General features: G+C 55.5%; 6 protein-coding genes across 6 annotated transcripts; 3 read left to right on the forward strand and 3 right to left on the reverse strand.

Moving 5' to 3' along the window:
• Window positions 1-50: 50 nt before the first annotated feature.
• Window positions 51-2,993, forward strand: KU70 (ATP-dependent DNA helicase II subunit 1). Its single transcript, XM_018277069.2, has 3 exons — window positions 51-254; window positions 305-916; window positions 964-2,993. The coding sequence occupies exons 1-3, from the start codon at window positions 180-182 to the stop codon at window positions 2,233-2,235; spliced, it is 1,959 nt and encodes a 652-aa protein (XP_018128936.1). The 5' UTR covers window positions 51-179; the 3' UTR covers window positions 2,236-2,993.
• Window positions 2,994-3,286: 293 nt separating this feature from the next.
• Window positions 3,287-7,426, forward strand: VE01_07637 (uncharacterized protein; the record flags this gene model as incomplete). Its single annotated transcript, XM_018277070.2, has 2 exons — window positions 3,287-3,801; window positions 3,868-7,426. The coding sequence occupies exons 1-2, from the start codon at window positions 3,656-3,658 to the stop codon at window positions 7,424-7,426; spliced, it is 3,705 nt and encodes a 1,234-aa protein (XP_018128935.1). The 5' UTR covers window positions 3,287-3,655.
• Window positions 7,427-7,796: 370 nt separating this feature from the next.
• On the reverse strand, window positions 7,797-11,122 carry VE01_07638 (uncharacterized protein; the record flags this gene model as incomplete). Its single annotated transcript, XM_018277071.1, has 3 exons — window positions 7,797-7,901; window positions 8,062-9,129; window positions 9,266-11,122. 3 exons carry the CDS (start codon window positions 11,120-11,122, stop codon window positions 7,797-7,799), a joined length of 3,030 nt encoding a protein of 1,009 aa, XP_018128930.1.
• A 1,122-nt stretch (window positions 11,123-12,244) lies between these two features.
• On the reverse strand, window positions 12,245-20,042 carry THO2 (THO complex subunit 2). Its single transcript, XM_018277072.2, has 3 exons — window positions 15,163-20,042; window positions 15,000-15,112; window positions 12,245-14,950 (listed from the first exon to the last, which is right to left on the reverse strand). The coding sequence occupies exons 1-3, from the start codon at window positions 19,759-19,761 to the stop codon at window positions 12,556-12,558; spliced, it is 7,107 nt and encodes a 2,368-aa protein (XP_018128948.2). The 5' UTR covers window positions 19,762-20,042; the 3' UTR covers window positions 12,245-12,555.
• A 237-nt stretch (window positions 20,043-20,279) lies between these two features.
• On the forward strand, window positions 20,280-22,423 carry MET2 (homoserine O- acetyltransferase). Its single transcript, XM_059463899.1, has 3 exons — window positions 20,280-20,527; window positions 20,612-20,999; window positions 21,068-22,423. Exons 1-3 carry the CDS (start codon window positions 20,458-20,460, stop codon window positions 22,119-22,121), a joined length of 1,512 nt encoding a protein of 503 aa, XP_059319576.1. The 5' UTR covers window positions 20,280-20,457; the 3' UTR covers window positions 22,122-22,423.
• Window positions 22,253-25,014, reverse strand: VE01_07641 (uncharacterized protein). The gene is made up of 2 exons (XM_018277074.2): window positions 23,262-25,014; window positions 22,253-23,208 (listed from the first exon to the last, which is right to left on the reverse strand). The coding sequence occupies exons 1-2, from the start codon at window positions 24,534-24,536 to the stop codon at window positions 22,633-22,635; spliced, it is 1,851 nt and encodes a 616-aa protein (XP_018129002.2). The 5' UTR covers window positions 24,537-25,014; the 3' UTR covers window positions 22,253-22,632.
• Between the last annotated feature and the right edge of the window lie 91 nt (window positions 25,015-25,105).

Here is a 25,105-nt window from a genome sequence, read left to right on the forward strand (position 1 = left end):
GGTGCCGAAGTCGCGTATTCTGCCTGTCGTCATGCGCGACAAGGCATCAGTCGCGATTGGAATGTTCGGGAGGTGTCGATAATCTAACTTCTACGCTTTGTGATTTTCTCAATTGTTGATTTTTTTTATTAAGAAGACATTGAAGACTACAATTGAGGCATTTACTTCAGTCTGACGAGATGGCTGACTCTAAAGAGGACTGGAAGCGGAAAGATGAGGGTGATGAGGAGGAAGACGAAGAGGTCGATGAATCTGTTTGCCCCCCCATATCAACGCTCCCCTCGCCCATCTAACCTCCTCCCAGGACTACAAATCCCAAAAAGACGCCATCCTCTTCGCCATCGAAGTCAGCCCCTCCATGCTCACCCCTCCCCCCGCCTCCCACTCCAAAAAAGCAGACACCGACAGCCCCGCCGCTGCCGCCCTCAAATGCGCCTACCAAATCATGCAGCAGCGCATCATCTCCAACCCGAAGGATATGATCGGCATCCTCCTCTTTGGCACCGCGAAGTCGAAGGGGCCCGAAGACAATGCCACCTCCGGCATCGCGTACCCGCATATCTACCTACTCACCGACCTCGATGTTCCCGCCGCGAGTGACGTCAAGGCGTTGAAGGAGTTAGTGGAGGATGAAGATGCTGCAAAGGAGGTGTTGGTACCGGCGCCGGAGGGAGCGGAGGTCACGATGTCGAATGTGCTGTTTTGTGCGAATCAGATCTTTACGACTAGGGCGCCGAGTTTTGGGTCAAGGAGACTGTTTGTGATTACTGATAGAGATGATCCGCATGAGAGCGATAAGGGGATGAGGTCCGCGGCGGCAGTGAGGGCGAAGGATTTGTATGATTTGGGGGTGGTGATTGAGTTGTTTCCTATCGAGAGGGGTGGACAGGTGTTTGATAGGAGCAAGTTTTACGATGTGAGTAGTTTTAGACTGTAGTGTTACGGATGACGCTGACCAGACAGGATGTGATATACCGCGACCCAGCGGACACAGACACGCCATCCACCACCGCATCCACCACCGCATCCACCACCAACGCCCCAGCAGGCGGTGACGGCATCTCCCTCCTCAACTCCCTCATCTCCAACATCAACTCCAAGCAAACCCCCAAGCGCGCCCTCTTCTCCAACCTCCCCTTCGAAATCGGCCCCGGCCTCACCATCTCCGTAAAAGGCTACAACATCCTGCAACGCCAAAAGCCCGCCCGCAGCTGCTACGTCTGGCTCTCCGGCGAGACCGCCCAGATCGCCACGGGCGAAACCACACACCTCGCCGCCGACACCACGCGCACGGTGCAGAAGGTCGACGTCAAGAAAGCATACAAGTTCGGCGGCGAGCAGGTCCTCTTCACAAAGGACGAGCAGAAGGAACTCAAGAACTTCGGACCACCAGGCCTCCGCATCGTGGGCTTCAAGCCCCAGGCCTTACTCCCTTCGTACGCCTCTGTCAATAAATCGACCTTCCTCTACCCCTCCGAGGAGGACTACGTAGGATCCACCCGCGTCTTCGCCGCGCTGTGGCAGAAACTCCTCGATTCCTCCACCATGGGCGTGGCCTGGTACATCCCCCGCACCAACGCGAACCCGCAATACATCGCCCTCCTCCCCTCCCGCGAGCGTCTCGACCCAGCAACATCCCAACAAATCGTCCCCGCAGGTCTATGGGCCTACCCCCTACCCTGCGCAGACGACCTGCGTCTCCCCGCCCCTGGGCCGGCACCGATAGTAAGCCCAGACGCGCTGACGGATAAGATGCACGTTGTTGTCCAGCAGCTCCAGCTCCCTGGTGCGGTGTTCGAGCCGAGCCGCTATCCGAATCCGGCCTTACAGTGGCATTATCGCATTCTCCAGGCTATCGCGCTGGAGGAGGAGGTGCCGGAGCTGGCGGCGGGGGATGATAAAACGTTACCTAGGGCACGGCAGATTGATAAGCGCGCTGGACCGTATGTGGTTGATTGGGGGCGGGCGCTGGAGGAGGAGTGGCTTGATGTGGTGGAGGGGATGGGGGAGAAGCTGGAGGTTGGGATGAAGAGGGGGGGAGATGTGAAGGAGGGGAAGGTGAAGAGGGTTAAGGAGAGTGGGCTGGATGTGGTGGAGAGGTTGGCGAAAGAGGGGAAGGTGGGGAGCGCGACGGTGCTGATGCTGAAGGATTGGTTGGCGGCGAGGGGGTTGAATGTTGGGGGGAAGAAGGGGGAGTTGGTGGAGAGGGTGGAGGAGGCTTTTGAGAGTAAGTGAGGAGTGGGGGATAGGGGGCTATGGAGTTAATGGGTGGGAGGAGTAGGGTTACAAGCAAAAGTGTCGGATGTATGCTGAGGATCTTGGGGCTTTGGTGGCTGATGTGTTTGCTATGCGGGATGAACAAGTGGGCGATAATGGAGTTTTGTGTGTCCATATCTCGCACATCTCATCGGCAGTGAGTGACCATGGAGTTGTTGACTGTCTATGCCTCATCCACAGTGAGTTGTCATGGAGGAGTTGACTATCTGTGTTTCGCACCTCTCATCTAAGTGAGCCATCAGGCAGTCGTCGACTTCCCACCGCGCCTCTCATCCGCAGTGAGTGACCGTGGAGTAGTTGACTGACTGTTACTCCATCCGCAGATCTCATCCGCAGTGGGCGATCATGAGTTGCTGATTATCCAGCTGCCTGCCCATCCCTGCACAGATCGCATCGCATTTCCAGTTGCTGATCTACAGTGACTGGCGGTGGCGAAAACCACATCGCCAACACACCAGCATCAGCCACTGACGCAGATATCGCGTCTCTCGTTGGTTCGTGGTCACAGGAGGCACAGCCACAAGCCACCGAGTGATCATCAACAGCACATCATGAGTGTGCTGTACTGTTTCACCATAACCGCCCTCTTTGGGCTAGAACCCGCAAACCTACCCGGCAGTGAACAAGACTCTTCCTCCCCCTGGCCCGCAAGGGCTCCCACTTCCCCCTCGCGCGCGGCAAACAAACCCGTATATAGATAAATCCCGCTTCTTACTCAGAACTCTATACTGAATATCGTTAATACTGACTGTATGGCTCCCATATCCCCCCTAAGCGCCGCCGCCCGTTTCAAAAGTACGCGTGTGTCGAAGTACCCCAGCCTGTTTTTGGCAGGGCAGGGACGGCCGGGGCGCCCTGATGTCATGCCGCGTCTCGGCGGGCAGGTAGTTACAATCAGTGGCAGTCAGGGATTGGTGGGAGGGTTTAACGGGGGGTAGTTAGGGGGGATAGTACAGGGGAAACAGGGTATGCGTTAAGTTAAGAGATTCTTGGTTCTTGTTTGGGGGGAAACACGGTTATCTAACCCCACACGTTGGAGATCGACGGTTGCTGCCAAACCTTGATGTGCGCATGTGCAGAGTAAAGAGTAGCTGGGCCTACTTTCTTCTCTCCTTTATTACTTGTTGCGGTGATTCATTCATTCTTTGTATCCTTTTATTCACACACACATACGACAGACAGTACATATCTCACTCTCATGGTCCGCCTGAAACGAAGTAATGCGCCGCTCTCCCCATCCTTGACGCGCCCAACAAAGCGCCCCGAAATCTTTTTTGGAGACCACCACCTCTCGCCCTCACCACGACGCTCCTCGATCTCTACTCTCTCTCTCTCCTCATAATCACTCTACTGCCTGGCTATCAGAGAATAGATCGCCATGTCGGACTCGACGCAGGGCGCGGCGCAGGCCAACCGCAATATCAGCATTATTGCACTGTTGACAGCTATCGGTACTGGTATCGCGGCGTCAGGAGTGCAGATCTTGATTTTTACCTTGATAAAGAATAGGCTGGTTAGGATATAGTGAGTTCTCTTTTTATTTTTGCAGTTGCAGTCCATCTGGGAAGTCAAAGCTGACATGTTGTGAAGCCAGCCAAAAACATACCTCGTCCCCGAACGACAACGAACCGCACCACCGCCACGAAGTCCCTTCGGGTGGCTGGTGTCGATTTTCACATACAAAGACAAGGAGATCATCAATAAGTGCGGCCTGGATGCCTACTTTTTCCTCCGCTACCTCCAAACACAACTCATCATCTTCGTCCCGCTCGCCTGCCTCCTCCTCCCCATCCTCCTCCCACTCAACTACATCGGCGGCCGCAGCACCGCCAAAGCAGACCCCCTCGACGGCAACGGCGCCGACCCTGATGTCCCCGGCGGCCTCGACAAGCTCGCCTGGGGCAACATCTCCCCGAAACAGACACACCGCTACTGGGCGCATCTTGTCCTAGCTATTGTGGTGGTGATATGGGTGTGCTACGTCTTCTTCGCTGAGCTGCGCGTCTATATCCGCGTGCGCCAGGACTACCTCACCTCTGCTGAGCACCGCCTGCGTGCCTCGGCTACCACTGTCCTCGTCACTGCCATCCCGGACAAATGGCTCACCATCGAGGCACTTAGTGGTCTCTACGATGTCTTTCCAGGGGGAATCCGCAATATCTGGATTAACCGCAACTACGACGCGCTGCTAGAGAAGGTGCGACGCCGCGAGGGTATTGTGGCGATGCTCGAGGCCGCTGAGACGTCCCTGATACGAAAGTGTAATAAGGCGCACCTGAAGCAGGTTGAGAAGGACGAGAAGGCCATGCAGCGCAAGACAGGGCACCAGGATACGAAGGAAGAGCGCGCGAGGCGTGCGAAGAATGCCGAAGAGACGGCGGCGCAGATTGCGAGGGGAGAAGGTGTCACGTCGGGCGATATCAACCAGGTTGTGCACTCGGTTGAGGATGCGATTGAGGAAGGTAATCGCCGCAAGAGTCGCGTGGTGGAGAAACAGACTGCCATGGGAGGGCTGGCGGCGATGGGTAAGCAGTTTGGGCGTGGACTCGGTCTGGTTGGAAAAGCGGGCGAGACGCTCGTCGAGGGCACGAAGAATGTAGGAGGGACAATTGTGGGGGGTGCAAAGACCGCGGGGAAGGGGTTTGAAGGCCAGATCGACTCGACGAACGGGTTTGTGCGGATTGATCGCGATCCGCTCAGCCCGGACATGAGGCAAGAGCGCTCGAGATCGAGGAATAATAGCAATAGCAGCCAGACGCATTTTGCGGACGCGGAGCCGGTGGAGACGCAGATCAATATGCCGCCGCGCGATGTCAGTTTTGGGCAGTCGCCGGATACGCCGAGGGGATTTGGCGAGCACCGCGGCGTTAAGGGGCTGGAACTCGATAATATCCCTTATCGATTTGGTGGCGGTGATGGGAGTAACGACTCGGATGAGATGAAGAATAGCTGGTGGAAGTTCTGGAAGGGCCCGAGTGGGGGGTTCGCGTCACCTATGCCTCATGGGTTTGAGAGGGATGAATATATCCAGAAGAAGAACTTTGGGCAGATGATCACGAGTGGTGGCCAGCAGATCATTGCGCCTGTGAAGACTCTCTTCACGAATAATGAGGGGCCACAGCATGAGTATCCACCGCACATTGACCCGGACTATGTCGAGGACGAGGAGAGCGCTCTGTGGGCGAAGTATATCAAGAAAAAGGACCGCAACACGCACCGCCTGCCTCGCTTTGGCATCGGTATCCTTCCATACATTTTCCCCTGGGTCAACACAAAGGTTGACACCATCTACTGGTGCCGTGAGGAGCTCGCGCGACTCAACGTCGAGATCGAGTACGACCAAGATCACTCCGAGGACTACCCTAAGATGAACTCCGCCTTTATCCAGTTCAACCACCAGATTGCCGCGCACATGGCGGTACAGGCTGTCAGCCACCACATCCCCAAGCACATGGCCCCGCGCATGGTTGAGGTCTCGCCCACGGATGTTATCTGGGACAACATGTCGATTAAATGGTGGGAAGCATGGCTGCGGACTTTCTTTATCTTCGCTGCTGTTGCGGGGATGTGTATTCTCTGGGCTATTCCTGTCTCCGCCACTGCGCTCCTCGGTAACATCCCCGAACTGATCAGGCAATACCACTGGCTCTCGTTTCTTCGCGGGGCCGAGACCGCTCTCAAAGCCGTTGCGGGTATCCTGCCCGCCGTTGTCCTGGCGCTGCTGATGATTCTGCCACCGCTCGTCTTCTACAACTTCGCGACGCTGCAGGGCAACCAAACGGGAAAGATGCGCGAGCTGTCGGTGCAGAACTACTACTTCTTCTTCCTGTTCGTTCAGGTCTTCCTCGTTGTCTCGATTGCCAGCGGGACGTTTGCCACACTCGCTAGTATCGCGGATGTCACTTCCATCCCTGGTCTCCTGGCGCAGAATCTGCCCAAGGCCTCCAACTACTTCTTCTCGTACATGATCATCCAGGCGCTGTCTACCAGCGCCGGTAGTTTGCTGCAGGTCGGCACGCTCATAATGTGGATCCTGATGCCCAAGCTATTCGACAACACAGCGCGCCAGAAGTGGAAGCGCAACACCACCCTGTCCACAGTGCACTGGGGCACGTACTTCCCCACCTACACCAACTTCGCCTGCATCGCCATCATCTACTCCACAGTCGCCCCCCTGATCATGGTCTTCGCCATCATCACGTTCACCGTGCTCTGGCTCGCCAACCGCTACTGCATGCTCTATGTCTTCCGGCACACCGAAGACACCGGCGGCCTCCTCTACCCGCGCGCCATCAACCAGAACTTCATCGGCCTCTATGTCATGGAGCTTTGCCTAATCGGCCTCTTCTTCCTCGTCCGCGACGACAAGAATAACGCCGCATGCTTCCCACAGGCAATCATCATGATCGTCGTCATGGCCCTAACAGCACTCTTCCAATTCCTCCTCAACCAATCCTTCGGCCCGCTCTACGAGCATCTCGCTATAACACTCGAAGACGAAGCCGTCCTCCGCGACGAAGCTTTCGAACGCGCCCAAGCCGCCCGCCTCATGGAATCCGACCACGACGACTCCGACTCCGACCACCACGACGACGGCGCCGCCCGCAACCCCCGCGTCCCAGACACCCCCGTCTCCCACGACGACGACATCGAGCTCCGCAAACTCCGCACCTCTCAATCCGCCAAATCCGGCAACGGAAACGGCGGCACATTCAACCCCCTCAATCCCCTCCGCACAGGCGCCACATGGGCCACACGCGGAGCCCGCACCCTCGGCGCCGCGACATTTGGGGAGCTCGACACATCACACGCCCGTCGCCGCCGCAGGAAGGACGTAGAAGCCCAGCAGCTGATGGGAGAAGCCCTCTTCGGCGGGTACAATGACGAAATCGAAGACCTCACCCCCGACGAGCGTGACGCGCTTGTGCGTGTGGCGTTCCAGCACGAGGCGCTCAGAGCGAAGAGGCCCAATGTGTGGGTGCCGCGTGATGGGTTGGGGGTGAGCGATGAGGAGGTCAGGAGGACGGAGAGGGTGGGGATGGGGAATGTGTGGATTACGAATCGGGGGACGGCGTTGGATGGGAAGGGGAGGGTGATGTATGGCAGGAATCCGCCGGATTTTGAGGAGGTGAGCTTGATTATGTTGTAGATTGTTTTGTATAGATTGAGAGCGTTTTGAGGGCGTTGGATGGGAGTGTGGGGTTAGAATACAGTATATATTACCCATCAAAGATATTATTTCACTGAAGTCGGAAGGAGGCACGAGTAATTACAGCAACTCTCTGACATTTCACAACTCATCCGATCCAAATCCCCTCTCACCCTCCCTCCCCTGCGCTCCACAAGCCGAAATCAGAAGCCGAAAACTAACCCGAAAACAGAAACCGAAATCAAGAACCGAAACGACAAAGACAAAAACCAAGCCAACAAAGAACGAAAACTAACAAAAGAAAACTACGAATACAGACAACAACGCGAAAAGAAACGCTACTATATACAAAAACACAAAACTCTCACACTCAGCGCCCCTTCTCCTCATCCTCCTCCACCCCCACCCCAGGACCGTACACGCACTGCACGTTGTCCTTGGCGCACTCGTCGCAGGGTTGGCCCCTGCTGCACGACTATTCAGTGTTAGCATCTCTCCATTCAACCCAGGGGAACAGTGAGGCAAGAAATCCAACCCCATTTCGGTGCCTAAAATCGGCTTATAAAACAGGGAAACCGATCTCAACAACCATGATCAGGGACAAGGGGAAAGGAAAAGAAAGAAGGGAAACTAACAGCCCAATGTCTCCTCCTACACCTCCGACACCTCGGGTTGTTATCCCGAGTCTTCGACACCCTCCCCCGCCCATTCAGGAACCACACATGCCGATACGCGGCCGGGACCGGGACACCAGGGGACGAAGTCGCCGCGCTCTGGAGGGCAGCGAGGGTTTCGGAGGGGGAGGGGCCGGTAGGGACGGGCGCGGGGAGGGGCGCCGAGGTCATCATCTCCATCATCTCTTCAGCCGTCGCAGGAGCCGCAGGGGCAGGAACAGCCGCAGCAACACGCACCTTCGCACGGCTCTTCCTCGCGCGTTTCTTCGGCCCAGAAGCCGCTGGTGGTGGTGGTGCCGCAACAGGCACCGGCACGGGGGGAGCAGCGTACACAACCCCCCTCCCCGGTTCAAGCGGCAAGTTCAACGACGCCGCAACCCAGTCCGCGACGTAGTCCTCCGTCGCGATGTCTGGGTCTGGGTACGTGAACTGCTGCTGAACCGGGGAGGGAGCAGGCGAGATCCACGGGCTCAAGTAGGCTGGAACGGGTGCTGGTGCCGGGGCCCAGGGGCTGACGTAGGCGGGGGCGGGTGCCGCGACCGGAGCCCAGAAGTAGGGCGGGAGACCGGGGTCGGATGAGGGCTGGTAAGGGGGTGTGGCGATGGCGGGGAAGACGTCGAAGGTTGGCTGGTTGAGGGTCGGTGCCAGGAAGGCCGGGTCGATGAGCGCCGGGTCGATGGGGAAGCCGCCCGCGTTGCCGTAGTCGCCGTAAACGGCTTGAGGGGAGGGAGGAGCCGGTGTGCGCGTGACGGGGATGTACGGGTTGGCGGGGAGGTAACCGGCGAGGGAAGGCGCGGGGTGAAGGCCGGAAACGGTGCGCATGTCGGCGCCGGGGGGGAACTCGGGAGCGGCAGCTTGGGCGAACTGGGCCCCGGCGAGAGGGGTATGGCAGCTTGGGCCATACGCCGACTCGCCGGCGCCCGAGAAGATGGACCTACCACCACCAGTGGTGGTGTGGTCAGCACGAGACGGACGTGGCGCCTGATACACGTCTGTCATGTTCCCCGAGGGGACCTCATACTGACCAGCCTGTGGGAGTTAGTAAAGCTGAAGAATGGAAGTTGGGGTTTTTATACAGTGGGAGCCGAGAAGCATGGAAAGCCGGGAAGAAGGCCGTGGATGGAAATAGGGGATAGGGGATTGGAAAGAAAGGGGGAAAACTTACACACTTCCACTGGTGGTGGTAGGTGATGATGGCCGAGTAGGTCTTGCGGCAGAAGAGGATCTCCACGTTGGTGTTGACGAAGCAAGTGTCCAGCTTGTGCGGACACGCCTGGTTGAACCCCCAGTTCGACACCTTGCCCAGCGAACCTCCCTCCGTCAACTCAATGGCGACCTCACCCCACGCCAAGCCATCTCTCTTAACAACATCCATCAGCAGCCCCGTGACCCAAGTTATCATCGCCTCGCTCGTTGACTCAAAGCAGGCATCCTTGACATAAATCCCAACGTGTCTCGGAGATGGTGCCATAAGACACAGCTGTGGGCTCAGCTTCAGCGCAAACATATGCTCATTGGGATTCTTCTTCATATGACTGTTCTTCCTCGGGAGACGGATATGATTCAGGAGGTCTTGAAAGCCCTTCTTGAAGTCCTCCATCGTCGCGAGAATCTTCTGCTGTTCGGCGACACGCTGAGGTTCTTTCTCTCGCTCGGCGTGGTACTGACCCTGCTTTTCTGGGGACAAACCGTCGGTGGTGTCCATGTCCTCAAAGCCTCTCTTCTTTGGGGTGAGGTTTTTGAGATTAGAATCAGTGCTGGAAGATATGCTACCTGCCGAGGGTTCTAGGTGGAGTGCTGTCCTTTTCTTTGAGCGTGGTCCTGAGGATGGAGCAGAGTTGCTTCCGGACGAAGATGCAGAGTTGACCTTCGGCAATGGAACAGCATTGTCCTCTGAAAATGAAGCAGAGTTGCTTTTGGATAACGGAGAATCTTTGTAGTCGGAGCTTGACGGGGTGTTTTCCCCTGGAGATGGAGCAGATTTGATTTCTGAAAGTGGAGAAGAAGATGGCTCCTTTGAAACTGGAGCGGATGTGCCCTGTGATAGTGGGGTAGATGCAGCCAGGCTTTCTGAAAATGGAGTCGAGTTGCCCTCGGATGATGAAGCGAAGTTGCTCTCGGACAGTGTAGGACCAGGGGCAGGCTTCTTCAGGCGTAACTTGAGGCGGGAAGGGGCATTTACTCCTGAAGACTCAGGGGCTTGGACATCATTGCAAGTGGCTGTCTTAAGAAGGCGAAGCTTCTTCTGCGACCGAGACGAGTCTTTTTGGGGCGAGGTGGAGCGCATATCCGGCGCTGGGCTTGCTGCACGCTTGTTTCCTTTGCGCGAAGATGTGTTTGGATCTGAAAGATGCTTTCTCACTCCTACTTCAGCTTGTTGAACGAAACTCATCTCCGCCTGCAAGTCAGGAATAGCGATTCTGTTGGCCGAACTCTCATCTGAACTCCAACGAGTCTTCTTGGAGCCTGTCCCTTGTGGATTATAGGATCTCATGTCCAGCATTGGACCAGGCGCCTCAGTGCTGTTGTTGCTTGAGGCCAGGCGTGGACGGAGGTTTCTCCTCTTTGGCTCTTCCTGTGGTGTATCCGAAATTAGGTCCGACTTTAGAGCAGATGCAACAGATATGTTGTTGCTTGAAGAGGCCTCTGATTGCGATTGGAGCTTTTTGAGGCGACGCTGCTCTGCACGCTTCTCTGAACGTGACATTGACTTGCCAGGCTCAAGATCTGGGGTGTCGGCGACATCGGATTTGTTGCTTGAGGTCACGAATAAACGGAGACTTCTCCTTGGCTCTTCTTGTGGTAGAGTGAAGCTTGCATCCGACTTTGGACCTGGGGCGGCGGTGTTGTTGTTTGTTGGAGTTGGAGATACATCTGCATCTGAAAACTTCTTTGAACGCTTCTTGGGGCGTGTAGTAGAATTGTTCAGTTCAGGCTCTGGGGGTTGAGCAATGTTGTTTGAAGGTGGCCCAGACTGCTCAGAAGACAGCCTCTGGCGCTTTTCCGATCTGGTGACTGGCATTGTGATTGAATTGCTGAGATCAATCTTTTGGAAAATCAACAATGTTGCTGGTTGAATTTATCAGACACGACCCTGATCTTGTGAGTTGCTTTCGAAGTACTGAGGAGTCAAACACGAATCCGATCTGGTGAGTAGCTCTGAAGAATAGAGTAATTGCTGATACAAATCTTTGGACTTATAGAAACCCCTCTTGACGAGTTTCTTGAACACTGTTCGAATCTTATATATAAGCTTCTGAAGCAAAGAACAATTGTTGATATCAATCTTTGGATTTGTTGCAAGGTTGTTAGAGAGGAATCAAACTTGAGGTTTGGAGCAAGGTCGCTGGATGAATTTGTTGAACACAACTCTGATCTTGCGGATAGCTTGTGGGCGAAGACGAATTGTTGATATGAATCTTTGGGCCTGAAAGAAGAAGGGTGTTGGAAGAACTTTTTAAGGTGAGGCTCCAATGTTGTGAGTGGTTGAGAGTGAAATTGTTGAAGTCAAACTTTAGACCTGGAGCAAAGTTGCTGGAAGGGTTTCTTGAGTGCAATTCTGATCTTGAGCAAAGCTTGATAGCGAAGAGGAACAGGTTGTCTCAATCCTTGGTCTCGAAGTAAAGTTCGTTAGAAGGAATTCCAAGGTGAGACTTGGTCGTGTGTGTGTTGTGCGAACAGCGGAAAGTACACTTTGGACTTGGTGTAAAACAACTGGAACAAGCTTTTGTATAAGACTTGAATCTCTCAAGTCTCTTTTGGAGTAAAGAGTAACTGCTGGTAGTAATCTTTGGATTTGAAGGAAGGTTGTTGGAAGAATTGGATCTTCAAATGAGATTCTGGTGTTGTGATTGGAATTGAGAGCAAATTGATATGATCAATCTTTGTACTTGAAGGAAAATTGAAGTAAAGTAGCTAGAAGAAGTATCAATCTTTGGGTTTGAAGTAAAAGAGTTGGAAGAAATTGTTGGATGTTGTGGTTGAATTTGTGATATCGAAGTTGGGTTGAGGGGTTCGCCTGTAAACAAACCTCAGGAGGTGAAATCCCCCTTAGTGGGGTCAACCTCACTTCGACATCACCCAGCCTACATTCTCAGCCTTATTACTTGCAATTACTTGCAATTAATACTTTATTCACTCAAGCCGCAGATTAAAAATAATAAAACAAGTCTTATCTCATCGAGATACCATTCAAAATAGAGGTCCTATAATACAAATTGAGTTTAATGCCCCTTTCCACGCTCTCAATGCAACCCCCTTCAAAATAAAAACGCCGGCGCGATGCCACACAACCATTCTCCCTGAGAACCAATACACATCCCCATCACTCCATCTGTGCGGTATATCTAAAGCCTCTTCGCCCCAATATCCTCCTACCACATCACCACCACACCAAACTTGAATACACAAAAGAAACTCCCCTAATGCAAGCATGCAATCTCTGTCCGCAGGCCCTTACGCCTGCCTAGCCCTCTTATCCCGTCCGCGATCCTGTCCCCCACGATCCTCACCCCTTCTCTTCCCAATACTCCCCGACCCATCATCGCGGCCACTCCTCGACTCGCGTCTCTCATCCGCTCCCCCCCTACTACTCCTCGACCCCCGCGATCGTCCGCCCTCGCCGCGGCTGGACGGTGGCATATTTCCACCCTGCGGCTGGGACTGATACCCCGGACCGCGGTTAAATCCCTGGTCCCCTCTCATCGCTGCTCCCCCATCGCCTCTCTTATCACCATCCCTTCCGTCGCGTCTGCTCTCGCGCTCTCTCCCCTCTCCAGGCGTCGAGGGTCCGCTACGTCCGGAAGCGCGTCGACTCGACTCCCTCTCGCCGTCTCTGCGCCCACTCCCACGGAAGTCAGGTCGGTCGCCCATCATCTCCGCCCGCGGATCGGGGCCGGGGATATTTTCCTTGTGGCTGCGGTCCCGACTGTGCGACCGCGAGGTGCGATGGCTACTACGCCCAGAGCGCTCGTGTCGGCCTGAGTCGCGCGTGGAGCCACTGCGGGCGTCTGGTCGGTCCTCACCCATGCTTTGGCTGAAGCGGCCGCCGAATTGGTCGCCTGGTGAGGGCTCGGGTGCGCCCATTCCCCTCCCTGGGCCGCCGTCTCGTGTATCAGGACGGGGTCCGCTAGGGGTGGATGGGCCAGAGCCAGGGAAGCCTGGCATGGCAGACGACGACGACACGTTGCCTCTGCCGCGGACATTGATACCGCGGTCATTGGGACGGTCGAATGTTTTTGGCCTTTCCGTCTGCCCTGCTTGCTGTAGTGTGCTGTTGATGCCGGCAAGTTGTCTCATAGGCCCTCTAGCACGGTCTACAGGCGGGAACGAGGGTCCAGTAGGGACATTCGATGAGGCTGACGTAGGCGTCGCAGGTCCCGCTTGCTGACCTCTCGGGCCAGATGGTGTACTGGCGCTCAACTGAGATGGTTCTTGTCGCACATTCCCGGTTTGCTGTGGTGATTGAGTAGCTGCAGGGAAGGTTGGGGTGTCCTGAAAGCCGCGCATACGAGATGGGTGGACGCCTTCAGGCACAACATTGGCTGGAGGCGCTGGGGCGGCTTGAGTACTCTTGGCTTGAGTGTCCTGTCCAAGATGGCGCATACGCTCGGGATGGACGGGTACAGCAGATGGCTTGACTGCGCCAGATTGCGAGCGATCTCCAGCTGGCCCAGAAGGCGGTGTATTGTCAGGCGATGGCGGTCGAGGTGGTCCTTGCTGTCTTGTATCGGAACGAGACATGTTGCCACTGGCTTGTCTATTACTGCCCCCACGTCCATAAGAAGTTCTTGGTCCAGATGGCACGTCTTGCAAAGGAGGCGACGAGGGATTAAGTCGGCCAAAGCTCGACTCTCCAGGTCTACCGGCGGCATTTAATCTCCCATGGTCCAAGTCTACAGGGCGTTTTGGCGCAGCTGTTGGCTGAAACGCGTCTCTGGACCGCTCAGCGGGTCTATCAACATCGCGAGGTGGGAATGAAGGGCCTTGATTGGCATCACGGTCTCCAGGGATGCGATCTCCTCTCCTGACGTCCACGTCTCTGTCTGGGCCACCATGGCGATCACCTCGTCTTGGCGATTGGGCCCTTGGGTGGCTCCGATCATCTCTGAAACCGCGTGGAGAGCCAGATCTCGCAGTATCCGACCCAGCAGATATAAGGGCTGCACGAGCGGGGTTCACTGCGGGATCGGCTAGCGCGGAGCTTTGGTCGGCTTGGGGAGGTGCGGATCTGGAAGGAGGGATAACATCTTCGCGAGAGGGTCGACCATTCAGGTCTGAACCTCGAATGTCAAGAGGTGGCCTGTTTCGGTCCCTATCGCCTGGGAAGAACTCCGCACCGCGGCGAAGGGGATCGACGCGGTCTCTGTGACCATCGCGATCAAAGGGAGGCCTATCGGATGGCCTTTCAAGACCTCGGGCGTCCAGGCTTCGGCGATCGTGGCCAGGGCCATCACGAGGCCAACGAGAACTGTCAGCAGGATACTCTGCCCTTGGCTGGTGTGCGTCTCTGCGGCCCGCGCCGCGCGCCGGAAGGTTGCGTTCAGGGTGAACGTGAGGAATAGGTACTTCGGGGCGAGTAGGAAGGTTGGAAGGCGGCCTGGAGGGCGGTCTATCTTGATTTGCTGGGGCCCGTGTGAAATCTGGTCGTGGCGGTGGGCCGGTCTGGCGTTCATTCTTAGCGGGGACTTTTGGAAGACCACCTCTTGCTGGGATGGGGGTTGCGTTTGCTTCCGAAGCGATGGCATTTGTAGGAGTAACGCCAGTGGCAGCAGCCTTAGCAGCCCTTGCATCATCGACCTCGCCATCCTCAACCTCTCCTGCCTTTCGCTTGCGTTCGGGTTTCTCGTTGCTACAGTATGTTAGACAGTGCCTTTCGAGGGTCGCGATATAATACTTACGATATCTTGGGAGATGGGTTGAACTCCGGGGCTGTTGGCTTCAACGTTGATTTGCCTTCAATCTGTGGTGATCCGCCCTTCGCCGCTTTAGCCTGGCCATTGGCTAGTTCACCCTGAGAGAAGTTAGCAGATGAAATAAGGTTGATGTGGCTAGTTGACTTACCAGGTTGCTCGCAAACGCTTGCGGCATAACCCACTTCTTTTCCCTCTTCTTCAATTCCGGCATAGACGCATTAGCCAGAAGAGACAGATCCTCACGCTTCCCCTCCTCACGCTTGGCAAGTGTAATGAGAGCGTTTTGGAACGCCTTGCCCATAAAGTCAACCGCTGGGAAGTGCTCGACGACCGATTTCAACACCGTGATGGAGTTGCGAATATGCATCCACTCGGACCCGCCAAGGCAGGACTTCAGGGCGGTATTCAAGTTCTTGTGCCAGCCGAAGAAGATCCTGCGGAAATCCTCGTACTCCAGGAGGGCCACTGGCTTCGATGTAGTCTCGTGTATGCTCTTCGCGAAGCCGGGAAGATCTTGGTTAGGTCCCCATGCCTCCTTCTCGTACACGGCCTTGCTCGCGTGCCAGCGAGCGAGGTCTCCCAGTATCAACTTCAAGAATCTACCAAAACACTCGGCTTCACGAATGGTGCAGGAGAATATGATCGAGCGAAGTCGGTTTCCCCGGAACAGTCGCGCCAGTAACCCGAGAGTTCTGAAATGAGGTGTCGAGCTGTTGTGCAGGAACTTGACCATCTTGAATGCGTAATCCGCGTCGCTAGGCGATAAAAGTAGACGAGGCAGGAAACACTCTTCAAGAAGAGTATCATTCAAGGCATCATATCTCTTGTTGACATTGCTGAACCATTTCCCCTTCTCCTTATTCAAGCGGGCTCTGTTGCGGCCAAATTGGCTCATTTGTTCTTTCGACTCGTTCAACAATTCTTCCTTGATGACTTCAACGGCCTTTCTTGCTTCTTCCTTGCGAGCCATGCCAGGCCTGGTCATATCACTTCGATCCTTCATGATTTCAGCCATCTCTTTCGTCAGTCGCGCATTTTCGATTGTGTAGCTGTCCATAGGAACTTGGATATCGGAGAGAGAAAGCTGCCAGAACGTGACGTAGAATTCAGGATTGAGAAGACCCCAAGGCTTGTCGGGTAAGGCTACACGAACGGACTCTATAAGCGGTGCGAGAACTTCTAACCAAGGATCTTCTGCGGTGGTGGCCGGTTCAACGGCGTTGTCTGTTGTTCCCGCCTCGGGAGTTTTAATCATGTCGACATCGTCATCTGCAGCATCACCGTCCATGCCAACATCACCGTCGATATCAATCACCGCGGGCACGCCGTTGGTCTCGGTGATTTCCTTGGGAAGTTCGGCCGGTCCAATGCCAGACATCTTGTAAGCAAAGCTTGGTCGACCAATGGCAAAGGCAAGAGCTGGGTCGAGGCCGAAATCAACCATCAACTCGCAGGTATCCGGAACAAGATTGTCGAATTCTTCGACAGTAAGATTGCTTCGCAAGAGATCGTTGAACTGGGTTAGGATTCGCTGTGCATCATCCACCATGGTAGAAAGGTATTTGATGTGCGCCTCGTCTTCAGGAACAGAGAAAATAGCCGCCTGTCGGTGTTGGGCGATAGAGATCAGTAGTTGGCCAGCGAGCCTCGTCTCCGTGAGTGATTTCATCAATCGCTTGGCCGTCTTCACGGATTCAAATCGCCTGTCTTGAAGGCTGATTAATGTCTGGCGGCGGAGGACTTCGCCTCCCGTCATCGCAAGGAGTTGAGAGTCCGTGAAATCTGTGTCGGGAACAACACCTGACATCTGGGCAATAAACTCTTGCAGAATGATGAGGTCCGTTGAATTGCCTCGATATAGCTGGTCGTTGACATATTGGAGGATTGGCGCCGGGTTCATAATTGAATATCGCTTGAAGACCTTTCCAGAGAAGTTGGAGAGGGCAATCAGCCACCTACTGGTAAGTAGAGCGGAGTCGTCACGAGTGCGGCTCCTGGTCTTTCCACCGAGGGAGCTCATTAGAGACCATATGAGAACATCGTAGCCTAAGTCGGTAAAGTATCTCGCACATTCAACAACAACCTCAGTAAGATTGCTATAGGATTCAATTTGATCCAATGCAACCTTGAAAACGATTCCAGGGTTCGCATAGGCTGTCTTTGCCAGTGCGCGAGCCATGGCAGTCAGATTCGTCTTGCTAATACGTTTCATAGTGCTCAATGTTTCCAGTCTTGCGCGCGTGAACACCGTCGTCATGGCAGGAAGCCTGGATGTTTGTCCTTCAAACCACTCCGCATATATATTGTAGCGGAGAGGGGCTGGGTAATAACGGAGCATGTCGTATATTTCGTTGACGACATTTGTGTTGGCCGCTGTGTGGCTGAGAGCAGGGACAAGAAGCCTTTTGAGGAGATCCTGCCATCTTGCTAGGTTTGCCTCCGATGTATCCTTTGACAAACTCTGATTACCAATGCTGGCCAGTTTAGACAGTAATGCACAGTCCCTGCCGATGTGAACCCCAGAATAGTTGAGAAGCGTGCCACACAAGGTAAATATGTCGTCGACTGTCTGGCAGACAGGTATCGAATCCGCCCATTCGTCCCAGTAGAACTTGTAAGCAACGCCATCGCCGACATCAAATTTCGCTGGGAATGGCCAACGAAGAGATTTGCGGGGAGTAGATTCAACTCGTCGTACGTCTCCCTTTGGCACCCTCGATTGATCCTGATCTGAGAGCTTCTTCATAGGCAACACAACTTCATCTGCATTGGAGGGCTTCGTAGATTGGAAGACCTTCTCGACGGAATGGTGTAAGATGCGATGGAGGCGGTCGAGAACCTCCGGGTACGCCTCAGGTATCCATGGGAAGCGTCCCAGCAGGAACAAAGCCTCTGGGATAGCACCAATTGTAAGGAGGTTGACGAGCAGAAGCACTTTCTGTTCAACAGGTTCTGGTAGTTTGTCTTTATCTTCCTCTGCTTCAACGGGGGCACCAGCACCAGCATCGGCTTTCGAGCCAGGAATATCTCGCATCCTTCCACCGCCAGGAAGAGTGTCGTCGGCCAGCGCACCAGCCATCATGAGTGCGTTCGCCCCGCCTCCAGGCCGGTTGAGCTTCTCCTTTTCGGCATTTTCCTTCATTATCTTCGTCCTGAGAGCCTCCATATCTTCGTCGAGGGGGTATAAATGCGGATACAAGTCTCTCAGCGAGATGAATCCGGTTTTGATCAAGAGAGCGGTGAGGTACATAAGATTTGCTGGAAGAATATCATCCATCTCCCGAGCTGGCGAGGTATAAAATCGTAGTTTGAACCCAAGTAACTGTGCAGCAACCTGGTTGCCCAGTGGCGGGAGGGTACCTGTTGCCTCGATCCATTGCCTATCCGAATTCGATTGATCGTCGGCATTGGATTTGCTAGCAGCAATACGTTCTTTTGTTTTGGAGTCGACTGGCCGCCTGCCGCCGAGTTCGTAAAATGCATCAATGCCAATTTCTCTTGCCCTGACCCAAAATGCCTCATCTCGCGCATCCTTGTCAAGTCCGTCGTCCTTCTTCTCACTATCGGTAGAGATCACTCCAGAATTTCCTGGGAGAGCCCATTTTGGAAGGTCGGCATTCTCAATGTCCACGCCCGGGAGAATATTATCGCGGGGCCACCAAGAGCTGACTCTCAGAAGCTTGATGAAAAATCGATAATGCTTAATGAGGACAGCAGCGAATACGTCCATAGTCACATCCAGAACTCTGCCTGCGTCGAGATCGAATGTCCCAATCAGACCCTTTATCCGCTCAAATGTCTCCTCCACCACTTCGCTAGTTGGAGGTTCGCCGCCGCTGGTGGTGAAGAGCTCTGTGACTAGTTTCGAGTAGCCCTCTGTCTCCTCGCGAAGAAGGTTATGGTTTGCCTGTCGGTAGAGAAGATTGGTGACCTGGCGAATACCAGCTTTGAAGAATGTGTCTCGTGTGAGCTCGAGGTTCTGTAGGAGCTGCGTATCGAGCATCTGTCGCATCAGGACTGTCGATATCTCGGTGGCAGCCACAAGCTTGCGTAGTCGAGGCTGGTATGGCTCATTATCTGTAACGATTGAGAGCGAGTCCAGGAAGAGCGAGGCGCCATCGACCTTGTCGTCTTGCTGGTTCTCGAGCGCAGTGTCGGGTTGGACAATATCTCTCACGCAGCTTCCGGCATCCGCAGGGCTCAATCTACCATCAATTCCGGAACGTATAAGCTCTTGGAAGATCGTCGAAAGATCCAAAATATCCAGATCGTCTAGAGACTGTGCACCAGCGGCGACAATCTCCTGGCGGCCACTGACTGCCCATGCCGCAATGCGCTCGTCGGTGACATGCGAGTAGTCGTATGGGCTCGGATCTTTCATCGGTTCGGGTGTAGCGGACTTTGCTGGAGTGAATGCGAACGGTGTAGGCGCCAGCGCAGGAGGTTGTTGCTGCTGCTGCGAGGGTGTCGGAGTCGGACGAGGTGGAGGAGACATTGCGCCTGTCCCACGCCCTGGCGTCGAGGGAGTGTTAGTAAAGCTCTCCGTGGACTCTCTTCTTGACAAATTGCCTCCGCCTCTCCCTCCTCTGCCCCTTCCCCTCCCTCTCCCTCTTCCACCTTCGCCGCGCATATCTACTTCGCGGCCTGGACCTCCTCCCAGGTTAGTATTTCCAGGTCGATGCGGCGACGGGCGATTCTCTCCAGAATCAACGGACCCTCTCTCGGACCTCTTCCGCTTCGGTGGCATTGGCAGCGCGAGGGCTCCAAGCACTTGCGCACTCACGCACCGCGAGCACGGAAAAGTCGCGACGAAGCTGTGCACATGGGCGTTGGTATCTCGATGAGGGACGGTCGTAAGGTGAAATGGTCTTCTTTGTTTGCGAAACGGAAACAGCTACGAAGAGCTTTGTCGTATCGGTGCTGAAGCTTCAGCAGTGACTGAGTAAGTTGTTGGCGTTGTAATTCCGAGTGAAGATGGAATTCGGGATTGAATTCAAAGAGAAACGTCTCTTGATTCCTCGTGCCTCGTTCCTCGCGCATGGAGGAGTAACGAGTAGTTTCGCGACTTTCCAATTGTTCCCCGGCGCGCTAGTCCAAAAGTAGTAATTCCAGAGCTTTGAATTCCAAACGGTCTTTTCAACGGCTTTTCGGACTTTAACGGCAACTTACTGGGGTATTTGATCTTTTTACTATATTAACGGTCTCTTCTTACTCGTACTCGTACACTAGTAAACCTAGTAAACTGTTTATCAAACATAAATTAGTCACGTGACACGCCTTCTCGCACGTCATTTCTAAAAGTTTTGTATGGCGGTGCGGGAGAGAGGAACGTCCAATTGTAACCATGACTCAGATGGGATATATATAAGTCTTCGCTGTCACTTTAAAATCCCCTCAACTCGATGAAAGTCGTTCTTTTCTCCCCTTCATCCTCCTCCTGAAGATGACCGACGCACCGCAGGCCAATGGCTTGACCACTCCCACCGCCACCGGCTACCCCGCGCCGAAATTCGGTCAGTTACAAAAAAATCCCCAGAACCCCCCTCGCCCCTCTCTCGTGGAGCCCTCTAGAGAAGCAGTGACTGAATACGTCCAAGAAAGAACGCAGACCCAGCCCGAGAACCCCTTCGCGGCCCTGATCCCAGACCAGCACATCGCCATCATCCCCTCCTTCACGCTCGAGTCTGGCGTCACCCTTCACAATGCCCCCCTGGCATACAGCACCCGCGGCACCCTCTCCCCAGATGGCGACAATGCCATGGTCATCTGCCATGCCCTCACCGGCAGCGCAGACGTGAGCGACTGGTGGGGTCCTCTCCTCGGTCCAGGCCGCGCATTTGATATCTCCCGCTTCTTCGTTATTTGCATGAACAGCCTCGGCAGTCCATACGGAAGTGCCAGCCCCGTCACCAACAAAGACGGCAACCCAGCAAATGAACGATACGGGCCTGAGTTCCCGCTCACCACTATCCGCGACGACGTCAAGTGAGTCCCCCTTACCCCGCCACTTTGTAGTCTGTCTCTCTGTGTTCCCCCTACTAACCACCCCCCAGCTTCCACAAGCTCCTCCTCGACGACCTCGGCATCAAGCAAGTCGCCGCCGTAATCGGCGGCTCCATGGGCGGCATGCTCGTCCTCGAATGGGCCTACTTCGGCTCCAACTACGTCCGCTGCATCGTCCCCATCGCCACCTCCAGCCGCCACAGCGCCTGGGGTATCAGCTGGGGCGAAGCCCAACGCCAAAGCATCTACGCCGACCCCAAATACGACGACGGGTACTACCCCTTCGCGGACCCCCCCACCGCCGGCCTCGGCGCCGCCCGCATGTCCGCCCTCCTCACCTACCGCTCCCGCAACTCCTTCGAGTCGCGCTTCGGCCGCAACACCCCCGACCCATCCCGGCAGCAGACCATCAACGATTCGCAGACCGCACCCGCCACCTCAGAGGGACACTGGGCAATCCACAACGACGGACACAAGACCACGCGCCCCCCGTCCTCGCGCTCCCGCTCCCACTCCGCCCTCACCACCCCCGCCGAGAGCCCCAAACAACCCGAGCCCCAACACACAGACCCGCAATTCCACGGCGCCTCGTCCACCACCACCCCCTCCCCTCCCCCGGCGCGCCAATCGACCTCGCGGCAGTCAACTTCCTACTACTACTCCGCGCAATCGTACCTCCGCTACCAGGGCGCCAAATTCGTCGCCCGCTTCGATCCAAACTGCTACATCGCCATCACGCGCAAGCTAGACACGCACGACGTCTCGCGCTCTCGCTCCCCCTCCATCACCGCCGCCTTGGCACAAATCACACAGCCCTGTCTCGTCCTCGGGATCGAATCCGACGGCCTCTTCACCTTCGCCGAGCAAGAGGAGTTGGCGTCCCATATCCCCAATGCGAGGTTGAGGAGGATTGATAGTCCGGAGGGGCATGATGCGTTTTTGTTGCAGTTTGAGCAGGTGAATGAACATATTTTGGGGTTTTTGAATGAGGCGCTTCCTGATATTATGGGGAGGGAGGGGAGTGTGGCGGTGGGTGAGGTGGGGGGGGTGACGAGGAGTAGCACGTTTGGGGAGGCGGAGGTGGAGGATATTACGGCTTGGTAGAGCTGTGTATGAGGCACTGCGCTTGGTATGGGTGTGCATGGTGGTGTACATATCCCGAGCTCCTGGGCTCCCGAGTTTTCTCTCGCGGACCTAGAGAGAGGTAGATATAAAAATCATGATAGAACAGAACATAAAATAAGTATTCAAAATTGTCCAAAATTTGTTACAGAGAATTCTCCCGTCTCTTTTCCCTTTTCCTCGCCCCGCCTGGGGGGTTGAAACTCCCCATCTAACGTGCCACCCCAGCCCGTTCCTAGGGGGGAATAATGTACTATAAATATATATACCGAAGAAGATTGTCCCTTTGAGCGCCGCTTTGCTCCTTTCCTTCCGTGTCAATCACTATTTTCGCGTTGAGGTCGTAGCCCCGGATATCATCGCTGCACCAACACATCACTCTGTACTCCTATCAATACGCACCCACAGACCCAAGCTCCCTGTCAATCACTCCGAACCTTCCCATCCCTTCTTCGTCCCTGAACACCTCGCTGAACACACACATACGCGCCACCTACCGCGAATATACCCTCCCCTCCTCACCCCCATACGCCTCCCCCAGCGCCCCAACCCACGCCACACTCGCCCCCCTCAACGCCTCAAAATCTTTCATATCAACCTCCTCCCCCTCCTCCCCCTCCTCCCCCTTCACCTCACCACTCCCCCTCCTCAGCCCCTCCTGCACCCCCACCCCCTCCCCAGCATCCAACCCCGCACTCGGACTATCCCCCCCCATCGCCTCCCCCGCCTTCTCCCCAAGCAACGCCCTATACCGACTCCGTCCCCCCATAGCGCGATCCATAACCCTCATCATCTCCCTCATACTATCCCTCGGCCCGCACTGCATTGCCTCCGCGCGCGGCGGGTGGAGGAGGAGCACATCCGCTAGCGAACAGCCGATGTCGAAGATCTTCTCCAGGATGCCGGGGCCGTTGGCGTCGAAGGCGGTGGGGGTGAGGGGCGCGGCGACGGCGGCGAGGGAGGCGGAGAGGGTGATGGGGTAGCGGAAGGAGAGGGAGGGCGGGGTGGTGGGGGAGGAGGAGAGGAGACCTTTCGCGACGCAGAGTTGCCAGGTCATTGTTGAGAGCCACTAGGGTTATAAAGTTAGCTTGGTATATGAGAGAAAAGTGGTGTGAGACATACGAGGCGCGTGATGGAGAGATCAGCCTTCTGGATCTCAGTCCTCTGTGAGCCCTCAGGCGGTGCGGACTGGGCAAGCGTATCCTGCAGCTCCGCCAGCTGCGCCGCCGAGATGGACGCCGACGACGACGAGAACAGCGGGGAATGCGACGAGCTGTTCCATGTAGACACGAAGTCGCTATTGAAATTCCTGAACAGCGCGAGGAGGTCCAGAAACCCCGATATGATCTCCGCATCCGGATCGTCGTCAACCGTCGTAGCGGTAGGTAGTTCGATCGTGGCATTCAGACTCAGTGGCCGATGCCGTTGCAGTGCATATGCGCGCTCCGTGATGAAGAGGAGCCAGAATGTGCGGCGGCTGAAGAGGGCCTCTCGAGCCGGCATGCCAACGTATGTAGCCTCCTCATGCAGCCTCAGCGCCTCCATCAGCGTGATCGCTTCACGCAGATGGAACCAAGCCGAGTTATGCTTATCGCAATCGAAGAGCCCGGCGAAGATGAAGAAGCTAGCCTGCGCGTCTTCAAGGGTGGGCGTCTCAACGTAATCGTGCATAGCGCGCGCGCGCCGCACTTCGTTGATGAAGTAAGCGGTAGTGAGGGGCGTGGCGCCGAGGGAGAGAGAGGGATCCGCTTGTTGATCATGGTTTACCTGTGTGCGCGCTGCAGCGCAAAGAGAGGCAACGAGGGCGTATTTGGAGGGGCACGTGCGGAAGTGGGGAAGGGTGTGGGCGTAGAAGTCGCCTTTGTGGAGGATGGGGGTGAGGGGGTACTTGTGCTTGAAGAAGCTCTTGGCGAACTGCTCGACAAGAGCCGTGGTGAGGAGCGGGGAGGGCTCGAAGCTGACGCCGTATTCGTTGGATGTCCTGCCGCTGCTGGGGGGAGAGGAGATGCTGGAGGAGGAGCGGGGCGGTATATGTTGCGTCGGTGACACAGCGGGGGGTATTCCGTTCCGTTGCTGCTCCATTTGCATCTTCAGAATGGCCCTTGGGGTGCGTTTCGAGGGTCCTTTCGGCCCTTTCTTTTTCGGCACGGTGAGATATGTGCACTGGAGCTCGGCGACGGCGCAGTGACTGCAAGGACACGTTCCGTCGCACTTAATCTTCCTAGCGTGGCAGCAGTCACATGCTTGCTTGACCTTTGGAGTGCGGTGCACACGTTGAAAGGTTGTCGTCGACATGGTGGCGGTGGTAGTCGTTGTTGTTATAGTCGGGATCGGGTGGGTGTTACCATTATCAGCACCGAGCACGCGGTGAGTTGCCGGCGCGCTCCGCCGCACCATAGAGTATGCTCCTGCCGTTTTAGAGCCGTCGCACTGTGCGATATGCTATTGCTGTTTTAAAGCCGTCGATGCAGAGAGTTCTCTGCCATTACCTAGGCGCGCGGTAGTCGTATCCCGTATGGGTCTCTGTGGTGACAACGGCGGCAGATGAGAGTCACAGATAAGCCAGATGAGGACAGAAGAGCTAGTTTCGATATAGAAGCGGCCTAGATCACAGATGCTGCTGACTTCTCTTCGGAGAGTGGGGAATGGAGTATAAAATTTTGACAGAAAGTGGATTCGGTAGTAAGACGGGAGTGGGAGACGTTAAGAAGGAAAGGGAAAGGGCTGAAGGAAGGACGAGGCGAGGACTGGACTGGATATTGGAGGTCGAAGAAGAGAAGGACATGGACTGGACGAGGCGCATTCGGCGGAGTGGATCAGTAGGATTCTTGAAAGGAAAGGGTCCGGGCGGCCGCTCTATGTTGCGCTTTTCCCCAGATACGGAACGGGACCTCTCCCCGCCATTCCATGTGGCTGGATGAATGATGATCCGAGACACGTGATTGGCCTTAGAAGCCCCTTATAGC

Source organism: Pseudogymnoascus verrucosus (assembly GCF_001662655.1).
Source record: "Pseudogymnoascus verrucosus strain UAMH 10579 unplaced genomic scaffold scaffold_32, whole genome shotgun sequence".
NCBI classification, from domain to species: Eukaryota; Fungi; Ascomycota; class Leotiomycetes; order Thelebolales; family Thelebolaceae; genus Pseudogymnoascus; species Pseudogymnoascus verrucosus.